A 15,366-nucleotide genomic window follows, 5' to 3' on the forward strand; every position below is an offset into this window, starting at 1 on the left:
AAGAATCCTATCGGGTCAGGGGCAGACCTATCCCGGCGGGGATTAGAGCACACTCCACTCGGTCGTTGGGTGCTTCCTGGGCCATCCGGCACCAGGCTACTGTGGAGCAGGTTTGCAAGGCCGCAACGTGGTCCAGCCTGCATACCTTCTCAAAGCACTACAATGTCCACATTCAATCTTCTGCGGATGCGGCCCTTGGCAGACGTATTCTGCAAGCGGCCGTAGCGCATTTATAGCCAGTTGGTACACGGAGTTTATTTGGTTGTATTGTTTCCCTCCCAGGGATTGCTTTGGGATGTCCCATGGTTCTGTGTCCCCCAATGTGGCGAAGGAGAAATAGGGATTTTTGTGTGTACTCACCGTAAAATCCTTTTCTCCGAGCCACTCATTGGGGGACACAGCACCCACCCTGTTAGCCTTATGGCTCGTTACCGTTTTTTGGTTCCTGACTTTCTCTGACATGTTATACTCTAATGTTAGGTATTGTACTGTTATTAATCTCCTACTGCTTTTGCACTGAACTGGGTCTCTGGAAGCCAGCATGAGGGTGTATTCTGCAGGGGAGGAGCTAACTCTTTTTTGTCTCAGCTTAGTGTCAGCCTCCTAGTGACAGCAGCATAACACCATGGTCCTGTGTCCCCCAATGAGTGGCTCGGAGAAAAGGATTTTACGGTGAGTACACACAAAAATCCCTATACTTAACTTTTACCATGCATTTCCTTGGCACCCTAATAAATTTATGTATATACCAATTATAGGATTATGAAGTCTTGATACCTGGAATAAATCAATTAGGTTGCCGTTATGTTTTGGGATTCATGCAGATGTCCATGCAAATCGCTCCAAGCACGGACTGGCTGCAGGTTTCCCAAACGGATCATGACTGCTTTGAGACCCGCAGACCAAGATCCATGGACATCTGCATGAGCCCTTAGCAAGTTTTCTAGTAAAAAGTTATTCCATCACTCGAAAGCTTGAACTCCTGCTTTTGGAAGTATTCGTTACCCAGAACTGTTTGTTACAACCAAGGAATGGTTTTGCCTGTGCGCATGTTGAACTCTTTGTTTTTTTGTTTGTGCTAGTAGTGTTTTCAGTATCAATTAATATTATTTCCCTCTTCTTTTTTTTTTTTTTTTGTAGGTGTGCCTGTCTGTTGATAATGCACAGAAGATTCTCCAAATGGGAGAAGCAATGGATTTGGGAACATGTAAAGCTCGGAAGAAAAATGGAGATTCTTGCACACAAATGGTTAACTTGGTTAGTGGTCAAATATATATACACACATTTTTTTTCCCCCATACATTTTTTTTTTTTTAGAGGTGATGTGGAATAGCTTTATTGTTTAGTAATCTGGTGCTGGCTTTGATAGTTACAGCACTTTGTATATTTAGCGTTCACTGCTGCCTATATATCTGTTATACTGATGCCGCCAACGTCCAAAATAGACTCATTGTAACATCGCAGTGTAAATAAACTGTACAATTTTTCTACACAACTTTATTATACCTGGAATTTGTTTGATCTCATAAATTAGTGATATGGAGACCTGTCCCAGAGTCTAAGACTTTTAATGGGTTAATCCACTTGACGTTAGCTGTTTTCTGGGTTATTAGAATGAGACTCATGCACTATGATGATGCAGATGTGAGTACTGCCGCATAACCTTTAACCGAGTGCTGATTAATATGTTTGCATAGAAGTATTTGTCATGGCATAGATTGGTTCAGAGTTCAGCATGCAGAGAATACTAGAATAAGTATTGGGACTAATAATAAAGCGAGATAAAAAAAAAAAAAACATCAGCTCATGGTACATGAGAAATTCTGTAGCATAGTAGATGGGTTACAAGGATAAACTTTAGACCGGTTTTTCAGTGAACAAAAGCGATACCATCTGATGCTTCAAAAATATGTATTTTAAACAAAAAATTCTGTGCTATATATAGAAATGTATTTCTCTTGTATAAAGATGATGCTCTAGCTAAAATATCGTCTCCTGGCATCAATGTACTGCTTGCAGAACTATGACATTGGGCAACCTCCTGTCACTTGGCCACTTTTTTTTTTTTCCCCGTTTTTTAGCTGTGACAAGGGAGTTTCCTCAACTTGGATATCTTATGAAATTTTTTTTATGTGTTTGTATGTATGTATGTAGTATGCAAGCATGAAAAAACCTTTTTCTTGTCCACTGAAAACGGGTGTACTGGTAATATAAAATCTTAATTGTAACACAGCACATATTGTGATAGACAACTTTTGCTTTCCACAATGTATAAAACATGTGAATTACACCACATGCAAGTTTAAGACAAGAATTGCAGAACATACTGTTGCTGCTGTTCCACACTTTCTACAAATAACAGTCCTTGTCAGGTGTTTCACGCCATTTTCTTGCGGAACATCAGCGATACCTCATTGCTAATTTTTATATGGTATTGAAAGGATGAACAGTCCTACATGAGGTGGGTCTGGCTAAATTACTGCTATCTCTTCAAGCTTATTGGATTCTATTCCTTTTTACCCATTTTCCAAAAGGTCATTGTGAAAATGATCCTATTCAATTGCATTTAAATAGTGTATCACATTGATTTATCATTACTTTTTCATTTTTGTACTTTTATTGTACTGAGGTTCTTTGTTGGGGGAGCAAGTGTTTTTGTATCTCCAACCACTTCTGCGGTAACCATATCTAGGACATCATCATGATTAAGAGCCCCATTTAATGTTCGAAACACACAGAGTAGGTGTCTTTTAAAGAAATTCATTGTATTTATGCACAGCCCATTTTTTATGTTTTTTTCAATAAATTTTAAGTTTAATTTTTGATGCCGCGGATTAATGTTAATAAAGCTGGCTGATGTCTGCAAAGTACAGCGGTAACTACTGCGCTAGATATATGAGTAAAATAATTTAGTGATTAATGTATTTGTTTGTTTTAAAAAGAACGATTGTGAATACTGTCAGTACCATGTACAAGCCCAGTACAAGAAGGTGAGCGCCAAACGAGCAGATCTGCAATCCAGTTATTCTGGTCATGTTCCAAAGAAGATGGCAAGGAGAGGAAGCGGCCTGAAAGAGCGACTGTGCCAGGATGGGTTTCACTACGGAGGTGTATCATCTATGGCATATGCTGCTTCTATGTGAGTATTGCACTTCTTAGTTTTTCATCCGCAACTCTTATTTCCAAATTGGTGAACTGTATGTCTAGTAAAGCAGGTCTTGAGAAACATGGAGTAGTTGGTTGTGAGAATAATCTTAAATACTCCAATAGAAAAATATTTAGATCTACTGGCTAGCATGGTACAAAGATGAATATGTTTCCTGTATTAAATAACTGTGGCATTTTATATAGTTTACACCTATAGATTTGACGTATTTAAGAGAAATCTTGATGCGGTAATTTCTATATGAATGCAGTTCATGGAATTAGTTGTCGCATTCATGCAATATGTCGTGTTCACAAATTAATTATTCCTTATATACCATATTTTTCGGATTAAAAGACGCTCTGGATTATAAGACGCACCCCAAATTTTGAGGAGAAAAATAAGATATATATTTTTTTTTTAATAAAATGGTAGCGCTTCTAATAATCCATGCGTATTATTGCTTACCGGAGGGTGGTGGCTGCTGTGAAGCTGGTTCCCAGGGTTGCTGCTGGAGAAGGCAGGAGTGAGGGAGTGTTCTGATGTGCGTCGTGCCGCTACGGGTGTCCAGCGTTGCTGCTGGGACTCCGCCGACATTTTGTGAAAGGCCAGAGCCCTAGCAATTCCATGGTTTCCTGTGCGGTGGACTCCGGGTAAAGGGCCGCCGGGGTGACGAGATCTCCATCTGCGCCACCCCGGTGGCTATTTTCCCGGAGTCCACCACACAGGAAACCATGGAACTGCGGGGGCTCTAGCCTTTCAGACAATGTCGGCAGAGCTCCCGCAGCTCCGGAGAACCTGCAGCAGCAATGCCAGGCACCCCCTCAACCCAGCCTGCAGCAACGGTATCGGTAAGGTATATCTGCATTATAAGACGCACCCCCATTTTCCCGGCAAATTTGGGAGGAAAAAATGTGCGTCTTATAATCCAAAAAAATACAGTGTGTGTGTATATATGTATGTGTGTGTGTGTATATATATATATATATATATATATATATATATATATATATATATATATATATATATATATATATGTATATATATATGTGTGTGTGTGTATATATATATATATATATATATATATATATATATATATATATATATATATATATATATATATATAATATATATATATAGAATATATATATATATATATATAGAATATATATATATTCTCTCTCTCTCTCTCTCTCTCTCTCTCTCTCTCTCTCTCTCTCTCTCTCTCTCTCTCTCTCTCTCTCTCTCTATATATTATATATATATATATATATATTTTTTTTTACAGTGCTTCAGCGCCAAAGAAAACTGTGCAGACAACACTGTCCAATATGGTGGTGAAAGGAGCAGATGCCATCATTGCGCTGGAAGCAAGAAAGAAAATGGGTACGTAAACATTGTTTGGGTTTTGTTGATATGACTTCTCAAAACATTTTATAGTAATATTGGCATCAATGTCTCATTTGCAGCGGCTGCTAGAAAAAGCAGTGTGCAGTGTTCAGATGAGTTTAAAGAGCTGTTGTCTGCACCAACTCCAGGGGCTCTTAATTTAAAGAAACATCTCTCTGGCCTAAGTGCGCAAGGTAGGGTCGTTAAAACAATCATATTTTTTATGCTATAGTTGAAAATTGTCTAGTCTTTATATCACTTGTTTTATTGTAGGTTCTGCCAAGTCTGTCTCTCCTATTCAATCTATATCGGCATCAGAACTTCTAAAACAACAGAAACAGCAGATGCTGGATGCAAGAAAAAAAAGGACAGAGGAGATCCAGAAAAGGTAAACTGTCATATTTGTGTGCAGTTATACAATTTGTATATAATGCCAATCCCTTAGTCGTGCCCCAGCCAATAAAAACCGTATTTGCTAAACATCAAAACAAATACCGTACTTTTTTTTTCTTTAACATGTGATGGTGTTCATCACAGCCATGTACTTCATCACTGCATGGGTTGTCGTTGCAGAGCTTCATAGGTCACTAAATTGTAATATTTGCTACAATAAAGAAATATTGAATTAAAAAGTGGTCTTTGGTGGAATGACTACATGCTATCACTTAATTTGGAGAGAGATGGGTGACATGCATTGAAAGTCTTAGCTGCCCTGGCCTGTCAGGACTACCACAATCACATAAAATTCCACCAAAAAGCTAGCTGGAAGTACCAGTTTCTGATATATTTCCTTAATAAAAATAAAAAAAAGTTGCAGCTGATCCCAGAGACAGCAAAGTCTCATACAGATTACAGTGAACTAAAAATAATTTATGGTTGATAATGTGAGGATCTCAAACAATTTAATTTTTCTATAAGCCTAAAAGACTCCAGCATTTGTCCACCATGGAGCAGTGGAAGATGTTTAGCTTTAGATGGGGTTATTTTTTGTGTTTTCATTTTTGTGCCTGTTAAAGAGTGGCATTGGATTCACTGTTGGTCAAGAAGGTTAATCTCGTGTTTACATTTTCTAGATTTCTGGAGAGTACTAGTAAATCCGAGGTATGCAGCACAATTGCCTGTGTAGAACAAACCACCTTTCAATCTCCAAGGCAAGCTTCTGAGTTCCCAGCGGCCCAGAGGTTGTCAACCCCTAAGTTGGCTCGTGGGTTTGCTGAAGGAGAAGATGTTTTGTTTTTTGATTCTTCTTCCTTTCCTCCTGTCTGCAAGAGAAGTCCTTCTTCTGATGCTAAAAAGGTAGCCATCGCCTCACTCAACAGTTATTAAAAAAAAATAATTTAATTCTGCTGTACAGTGTGATTGCCTAATGCTTATTTTTATCTAATTATGAAATTATATTAGCTTTATTTTTACTTTTTTTTTCTTTAATAGCTAGCTGCTATACGCAAGTTAAAAGCCAAAGGGCAGTTTCTCGCAAAGGAAGATCCTAATAGTATCAAGAGGAAACGATCCAGCATCACTGATATTGATCAGATGGCTGAGAGAGTGCAGACAGATGTGCCACCTTCTGAAGGTACTGCTCTACTCTACTAAATAAGATCCGTATAAGCTTAAAGTCTAAACTTAGGTTTGTTTGGCCCTTAACAGTGCAAGTTCATTTGTAGGGAAGTAAATCATTCTATTGAGAACAGAAGCTTATCCATAAATAGGAAGGTCCTGGTAGCCACAAATACTTTTGGCATCGAGTAACCTTAGCTAAGGTTATAAAAAAAAAAAAAAAAAATTATATATACCGTGTTTCCCCGAATATAAGCCAGTGTCTTATATTCTTTTTACCCCCAAAAGTCCCACTATGGCTTATTTTCGGGGTATGGCTTATATTAGCCAAAAAAAAAGGCGACTTTTTTTTTTAACCAAAAAGTTAACATTTATTAACATGCTGAACAGTATAGTGCCATATAGTGCTCTGCACCGTTCATTATTGCCCCATAGCTGTGCCATATAGTGCTCTGCACCATTATTGTCCCATAGCTGTGCCATATAGTGCTCTGCACCATTATTGCCCCATAGCTGTGCCATATAGTGCTCTGCACCGTCCATTATTGCCCCATAGCTGTGCCATATAGTGCTCTGCACCATTATTGCCCCATAGCTGTGCCATATAGTGCTCTGCACCATTATTGCCCCATAGCTGTGCCATATAGTGCTCTGCACCATTATTGCCCCATAGCTGTGCCATATAGTGCTCTGCACCATTATTGCCCCATAGCTGTGCCATATAGTGCTCTGCACCATTATTGCCCCATAGCTGTGCCATATAGTGCTCTGCACCATTATTGCCCCATAGCTGTGCCATATAGTGCTCTGCACCATTATTGCCCCATAGCTGTGCCATATAGTGCTCTGCACCGTCCATTATTGCCCCATAGCTGTGCCATATAGTGCTCTGCACCGTCCATTATTGCCCCATAGCTGTGCCATATAGTGCTCTGCACCATTATTGCCCCATAGCTGTGCCATATAGTGCTCTGCACCATTATTGCCCCATAGCTGTGCCATATAGTGCTCTGCACCGTCCATTATTGCCCCATAGCTGTGCCATATAGTGCTCTGCACCGTCCATTATTGCCCCATAGCTGTGCCATATAGTGCTCTGCACCGTCCATTATTGCCCCATAGCTGTGCCATATAGTGCTCTGCACCATTATTGCCCCATAGCTGTGCCATATAGTGCTCTGCACCGTCCATTATTGCTCCATAGCTGTGCCATATAGTGCTCTGCACCGTCCATTATTGCCCCATAGCTGTGCTGCTGCTGCAATAAAAATAATAAATGACATACTCACCTCTCTTGCCGCAGCTCCTCATCGTCCCGTCCCGGCGTCTCTCTGCACTGACTGGCAGAGGGCAGCGCGCACACTATATGCGTCATCGCGCCCTCTGACCTGCACAGTCAGTGAGGAGAGACGCTGGGAAGATGGCGCGATGCCCGGCGTGTGGAACGCGGACAGGTGAATATGTCATACTTACCTGCTCCCGGCGTCCCGCTCCTTCCCCGGACAGCTGGTCTTCGGTGCCGCAGCCTCTTCCTCTGTCAGCGGTCACCGGCACCGCTGATTAGAGAAATGAATTATGCGGCTCCGCCCCTATGGGAGGTGGAGCAGCCTATTCATTTCTCTAATGAGCGGTCCCATGTGACCGCTGAACAGGGGAAGAGCTGCAGCACCCGGAGACCGTGGGACGGGGAGGGGGAGCGTCTGGGCCAATCAGCATTCGAGCTGCTGAGCCAATCAGCGCTCGAGATGCTGGGGAGCCGCTGGACCAATCAGAGCTCCGGCCGGGGCACACAGAAAGTTAACCCTGCACTCGGGGCCACTAGAGAGAGGACAGAGGGGACCGAGGCAGTCAAAAGGTACCATGGCTTATATTTTCCACGTGTTTCCCACTACGGCTTATTTTCGGGGTATGGCTTATATTAGCCGCCCCTTCTCTACCCCCCACTACGGCTTATTATCGGGGGTGGCTTATTTTCGGGGAAACACGGTATGTGTGTGTGTATATATATATATATATATATATATATATATATATATATATATATATATATATATATATATATATATATATATATATATATATATATCTATCTCACCTTTACTTTAGATCAGTGATAACTAATGTTCATAAACCTTTTAAGGGGATAAAAAATACAAATTAAAATAAAAAAGGTAACTACAGTTTCCTTTATAATTAGTTTTATTATTTTTGTTTCAGCATTTATATCAGAACCTACTCATTTGAAGTACAGATATTGGCCGAGAAAGGGTCAGCACCGGTTTCCTCTGACTGTTGTGCTCATTAGTCCAATCTCCTGCAGCAGCAGCTCATCTCCAATGTTATTGAGACACGTGTGCTTTTACTTACACCATTTAGTTATACCCCAAATGAGTAAACTCTGAACTCAATTAGACTGTGGAACAGCCGAGGTTTTGAAGCCACTTGCATGCAATTTTTTTTTACAGGGATGAAGAAAAATCTATTAAAATTACTTGCTAAGTTTCATTACTTCCATGCTGCACAAATTACTACAAAAAAATAAGTGTAATTAAATGTTACACTATTCTTCCAGCACAGCTGCTGTTCTTTTCCCTCTGTTTCAGAGCAAACACCCAATGTGTCTTGTTGACAAGGAGGTGCCACTTCTAGAGCTTTCTGTTCAGATGCTTGCATTATATTGTGTACAGACTGTAGTCGTGATGTTGTGTGCAATTTCTGCTGGAGTCCCTCTTCTTGGGTTCAATTCAACCTGTGCATGGTATACAATCATCCAAAATGAGAGTCCAAATCACCGCACACTCTTTCAAACAGTAACCATTGTTGACCACACAATGACACAGACGGGTCTGCTATTCAGACCCAAAACTCTTTATTATTTTACTTTTCAATTTTGATTACCATTTTGAGTTTTTTTTTCCACGGACGAATTGGGTGACGGATCCTTTCAAGGTTCCGATCTCCCCGAACCATCAGGCGAGCACGGAGAGTGTCGCCTCTCCGTATCCTCTCCTGCGACGTGCCACGTCTGAGCTGATTCTAAGGGGCGACGGGTCCCTTCAAGGGCACCTATCTCCCTGCACCATCAACAGACGAGCACATGGAGTGTCGCCTCCATGTATCCTCTTCAGCAGCCAGGCCTAATGCCGGACAACTGGCCCTGTCCATCCGGGGGCTTGAACTCTGTGGATGTACAGAGGCCCCTCTCTATGGCATCCGAGGAGCCCCCACTGTCCCACCACTGTTAAAGCGGATGGCACAAGGAGGCGAACGGTCCCTCTCCACCTCCCTAACAAAGGGATGGTGGATTGAGGTTTACCCCTCTATCCCTGCACGGTCCACGCTGCAAAACCTGACCTGCAGCAGAACAGTAGAGTGCGCGTGCTTTCCTCGGCGCTGAAACCCAGTCATCGCGGCGGCTCCATGCCGGGACGCGCACCGATGGTGAGTGGATCCAGTCACCGATGGGCCTCTGCAGTGGGATATTCACATGCTGACAGGCAGCCTCAGCCATGGCTTCCCTGTGGCCCACCTCCCTGAGGTAACGCGCCGGCTGCAAAAATTTAACCCCCGGCTTCGGCCGATGTGTATGCCGCATCCCAGAAGCCGCGCCCGCGCTAAGGCGGCTCCGCCCACTTTTCTGGCGCTTCTCACCTGGCATGGGAGTGCTCGTTTTTCCTCGGCCACTCATCCTCACTTCTACCCCTGGTATTGCTCCCGCCAGCTGCAGAATTTTAGGCCCCCGCTTGGGCCTATTCATGGAAGTCAAGAGGCTCCGCCCACATCGTGGCTGTGGCTCCGCCCCCGAATTGGCACCTCTCTGCGAGACTTTACCGCCTCTGCAACTCCCGGTGGCCATCTTGGTCCAACCGGCCAGCCCACACAGGGGCGACGGATTTACATTAAAGGGGTACAACGACTCTGCCAGATCAGTACCCGGGTAAGGAAGTACTGCTTTTTTCCCCCTTTACGGTTTCCCTGGTCTTAAAGGCATATAACCAGCATTCAATGGTCTTAACCCCTTCCCGACCTTTGACGCCACGTAGGCGTCATGAAAACCCGTGCCAATCCGACCCATGACGCCTATGTGGCGTCATGGAAAGATCGCATCCCTGCAGATCGGGTGAAAGGGTTAACTCCATTTTCACCCGATCTGCAGAGACAGGGGGAGTGGTACTTCAGCCCAGGGGGGGTGGCTTCACCCCCCCGTGGCTACAATCGCTCTGATTGGCTGTTTCACTTTCAACAGCCAATCAGCGATTTGTAATATTTCACCTATGAAAATGGTGAAATATTACAATCCAGCCATGGCCGATGCTGCAATAGCATCTGCCATGGCTGGAGACCCCGATCTGCCCCCCCAAACCCCCCCCCCCCCACCGATCGCCCCATACCCCCCCCCCCCCCCCCCCCCCCAGTCGTCCATTCTGCCCCGATCTCCTGTCCGCTCCCCTCCTCCCTCCTGTCCGCTCCCCCGATCCTCTTGTCCGCTCCTCCGATCCCCCCCCCGTGTTCCGATACCACCCACCCCCCACCCCCCCAGCAGTTTTCCATCAGGTTTACAGTACCATGTACACCTAAGGAAAACCAAATCCGCTGTGCCCATGGTGCGGAAAATTCCGTGCAGAAACGCTGCGTTGTATTTTCCGCAGCATGTCAATTCTTTGTGCGGATTCCGCAGCGTTTTACACCTGTTCCTCAATAGGTATCCGCAGGTGAAATCCGCACAAAAAAACACTGGAAATCTGCTGTAAATCCGCAGGTAAAACGCAGTGCCTTTTACCTGCAGATTTTTCAAAAATCGTGCGGAAAAATCTCACACGAATCCGCAACGTGGGCACATAGCCTTAGGGTTAGGGTTGGAATTAGGGCTAGGGTTTGAAATAGGGTTAAGATTAGGCTTGTGGTTAGGGTTACGGATAGGGTTAGGGGTGTGTTGGGGTTACAGTTGTGGTTAGGGTTGGGATTAGGGTTACGGTTGGGATTAGGGTTAGGGTTGGAATTAGGGTTACGGGTGTGTTGCGGTTAGGGTTGTGGTTAGGGGTGTGTTGGGGTTAGGGTTGTGATTAGGGTTATGGCTACAGTTGGGATTAGGATTAGGGGTGTGTTGGGGTTCGTGTTGAAGTTAGAATTGAGGGGTTTCCACTGTTTAGGCACATCAGGGGTCTCCAAACGCAACATGGCGCCACCATTGATTCCAGCCAATCTTGCGTTCAAAAAGTCAAATGGTGCTCCCGCCCTTCCAAGCCCCGACGTGCGCCCAAACAGTGGTTTACCCCCACATTTGGGGTACCAGCGTACTCAGGACAAACTGGGCAACAACTGTTGGGGTCCAATTTCTCCTGTTACCCTTGCAAAAATAAAAAATTACTTGCTAAAACATAATTTTTGAGGAAAGAACAATTATTTTTTATTTTCACGGCTCTGCGTTATAAACTTCTGTGAAGCACTTGGGGGTTGAAAGTGCTCACCACACATCTAGATAAGTTCCTTCGGGGGTCTAGTTTCCAAAATGGGGTCACTTGTGGGGTGTTTCTACTGTTTAGGCACATCAGGGGCTCTGCAAATGCAATGTGACACCCGCAGACCATTCCATCAAAGTCTGCATTCCAAAACGTCACTACTTCCCTTCCGAGCCCCGGCATGTGCCCAAACAGTGGTTTACCCCCACATTTGGGGTACCAGCGTACTCAGGAGAAACTGGACAACAACTTTTGGGGTCCAATTTCTCCTGTTACTCTTGCAAAAATAAAAAATTCTGGGCTAAAAAAATATTTTTGAGGAAAGGAAACACATTTATTATTTTCACGGCTCTGCGTTATAAACTTCTGTGAAGCACTTGGGGGTTCAAAGTGCTCACTACACATCTAGATAAGTTCCCTTGGGGGTCTAGTTTCCAAAATGGAGTCAATTGTGGGGAGTTCCTACTGTTTAGGCACATCAGGGGCTCTGCAAACGCAACCTGACGCCCGCAGAGCATTCCATCAAAGTCTGCATTTCAAAACGTCACTACTTCCCTTCCGAACCCCGACGTGTGCCAAAACAGTGGTTTACCCCCACATATGGGGTATCAGCGTACTCAGGAGAAACTGGACAACTTTTGGGGTCCAATTTCTCCTGTTACCCTTGGGAAAATAAAAAATTGTGGGCTAAAAAATCATTTTTGAGAAAAGAAAAATTATTTTTTATTTTCATGGCTCTGCGTTATAAACTTCTGTGAAGCACTTGGGGGTTATAAGTGCTCACTATGCATCTAGATAAGTTCCTTGGGGGGTCTAGTTTCCAAAATGGGGTCACTTGTAGGGGAGCTCCAATGTTTAGGCACACGGGCTCTCCAAACGCGACATGGTGTCCGCTAACGATTGGAGCTAATTTTCCATTCAAAAAGTCAAATGGCACGCCTCCCCTTCCGAGCCTTGCCGTGCACCCAAACAGTGGTTTACCCCCACATATGAGGTATCGGCATACTCAGGAGAAATTGCCCAACAAATTTTAGGATCCATTTTATCCTGTTGCCCATGTGAAAATGAAAGAATTGAGGCTAAAAGAAATTTTGTGTGGAAAAAAAGTACTTTTTCATTTTTGCGGATCAATTTGTGAAGCACCTGGGGGTTTAAAGTGCTCACTATGCCTCTAGATGAGTTCCTTGGGGGGTCTAGTTTCCAAAATGGGGTCACTTGTGGAGGAGCTCCAATGTTTAGGCACACAGGGGCTTTCCAAACGCGACATGGTGTCCGCTAACGATGGAGATAATTTTTCATTCAAAAAGTCAAATGGCGCTCCTTCCCTTCCAAGCCTTACCATGTGCCCAAACAGTGGTTTACCCCCACATGTGAGGTATTGGTGTACTCAGGAGAAATTGCCCAACAAAATTTAGGATCCATTTTATCCTGTTGCCCATGTGAAAATGAAAAAATTGAGGCTAAAATAATTTTTTTGTGAAAAAAAAAGTACTTTTTCATTTTTACGGATCAATTTGTGAAGCACCTGGGGGTTTAAAGTGCTCACTATGCTTCTAGATAAGTTCCTTGGGGGGTCTAGTTTCCAAAATGGGGTCACTTGTGGGGGGAGCTCCAATGTTTAGGCACACGGGGGCTCTCCAAACGCGACCTGGTGTCCGCTAAAGATTGGAGCCAATTTTTCATTCAAAAAGTCAAATGGCGCTCCTTCCCTTCCGAGCCCTGCCGTGCGCCCAAACAGTGGTTTACCCCCACATATGAGGTATCAGCGTACTCAGGACAAATTGGACAACAACGTCCGTGGTCCAGTTTCTCCTTTTACCCTTGGGAAAATAAAAAAATTGTTGCTAAAAGATCATTTTTGTGACTAAAAAGTTAAATGTTCATTTTTTTACTTCCATGTTGCTTCTGCTGCTGTGAAACACCTGAAGGGTTAATAAACTTCTTGAATGTGGTTTTGAGCACCTTGAGGGGTGCAGTTTTTAGAATGGTGTCACTTTTGGGTATTTTCAGCCATATAGAACCCTCAAAATGACTTCAAATGTGAGGTGGTCCCTAAAAAAATGGTTTTGTAAATTTTGTTGTAAAAATGAGAAATCACTGGTCAAATTTTAACCCTTATAACTTCCTAGCAAAAAAAAAAAATTGTTTCCAAAATTGTGCTGATGTAAAGTAGACATGTGGGAAACGTTATTTATTAACTATTTTGTGTCACATAACTCTGTTTTAACAGAATAAAAATTCAAAATGTGAAAATTGCGAAATTTTCGCCAAATTTCCGTTTTTTTCACAAATAAACTCAGAAATTATCGACCTAAATTTACCACTAACATGAAGCCCAATATGTCACGAAAAAACAATCTCAGAATCGCTAGGATCCGTTGAAGCGTTCCTGAGTTATTACCTCATAAAGGGACACTGGTCAGAATTGCAAAAAACTGCAAGGTCATTAAGGCCAAAATAGGCTGGGTCATGAAGGGGTTAAAGGCACATGGCCAGCATTCCCTGGTCTTAAAGGCACATGGCCAGTATTCCCTGGTCTTAAAGGCACATGGCCAGTATTCCCTGGTCTTTAAGGCACATGACCAGTCCGAATCCGGTCACTCTAAATGAGCTCAAGAGCCCTCCGCCGCCTCCAATCCCATCTTATCCCAGAGTACCTAGTTTCCCTGAGTGGGCTTCCGCAATCCATGGCTTCGCTGACCAAGAGATTGAATCCCTCCGTGAACCCTCTGTGGCTTGGAGTGCTCGCAGGACCGGTATAGATGGTCCCTCTCCTACATGGGAGCTTTCGGCTAGCAGGGGCCGCAAGTATTCTAGAAACGTACAGGCGTCTAGAAAACGGGAGTTTCATTTCCTGATCTCCCTCACCAATGATTTGCTGAGAACAAGACTCTGAATATGGATCGGATATTGCCTTGGATCTGGACTCGTCAGAGCTTCAGAAATGGTTGATTGTCTAAATAGGCAAATCCATCCTATCTCTGTAGATTGACGAGGACTCCGATTCTGCTCTAGATCATGCAGTGTCCCTCAAAAGGAGACTAAACTCCCTCGTAGAGCATTTGCCATTCAGCTGGACAGGGAGCATCCAAATAAGCGATTCACTGGACAGAAGCCTCTTCAAGCGTGGTATCATTTTTTTTTTTTTTTTTTCCAGCCAATATGCGAACACGTGGGGTATACCCTCCATGTATACCCCCCTAAGATGTGGGATGCCATGCCTGGTCTGATTTTTAGGGACGACAGGTCCTTTAAAGGGCACCGATCTCCCCACACCATAAACAGACGAGCACATGGAGTGTCGCCTCCATGTATCCTCTTCTGCAGCCAGGCCTAACGCCGGACAACCAGCCCTGTCCACCCGGGGACCTGAACTCCGTGGATATACAGAGGCGCCCTTTTGGCATCTGATCACCACTATTTAGCAGATGATGCAAGAAGGCGGACGATCCCTCTCCACTTCCCTGTTAAGAGGATGGTGGATCGAGGGTTCATAATTTTCTACTCTGCACCGTCAAAAGAGAGCGGCGATAGCAAGAGACGGCTTTATTCGGACTCCCATGACAGCACTACGAGAGAGGGGATCCGCCCTTAAGGAACAGGAAACCTACAGATACAAAAAGGGCGGCACCTCTCCCATGCATCAGTTGGTTTCCTGTTCCTGAAGGGACTGGATCCTACAGAAGATTCCCTATGAGGATTTCCAGGCCGGCCGGACCGATTCTGGTAGCGAGGGGGTCTCCTACCTCGGCCGGTGCGGAGTACCTGTAGTAGTCACGGTGGCCCTGGCAGGGCTGCACGGCGGTGGCTATTCAG

At 44.0% G+C, this 15,366-nt stretch overlaps 1 protein-coding gene across 1 annotated transcript in view; it reads left to right on the forward strand.

Annotated features, from left to right (window-relative positions):
• The window catches only part of MCM10 (minichromosome maintenance 10 replication initiation factor), a 104,993-nt gene that overhangs the window by 59,521 nt on the left and 30,106 nt on the right, over positions 1-15,366 (forward strand). Inside the window, exons 9-15 of the mRNA XM_077264611.1 lie at positions 1,141-1,257; positions 2,943-3,139; positions 4,434-4,531; positions 4,615-4,728; positions 4,808-4,922; positions 5,608-5,830; positions 5,966-6,107. Of these exons, the coding sequence (XP_077120726.1) occupies positions 1,141-1,257; positions 2,943-3,139; positions 4,434-4,531; positions 4,615-4,728; positions 4,808-4,922; positions 5,608-5,830; positions 5,966-6,107 (1,006 nt within the window). The remainder of the gene's footprint in view (positions 1-1,140; positions 1,258-2,942; positions 3,140-4,433; positions 4,532-4,614; positions 4,729-4,807; positions 4,923-5,607; positions 5,831-5,965; positions 6,108-15,366) is intronic.

Source organism: Ranitomeya variabilis, chromosome 5 (assembly GCF_051348905.1).
Source record: "Ranitomeya variabilis isolate aRanVar5 chromosome 5, aRanVar5.hap1, whole genome shotgun sequence".
NCBI classification, from domain to species: Eukaryota; Metazoa; Chordata; class Amphibia; order Anura; family Dendrobatidae; genus Ranitomeya; species Ranitomeya variabilis.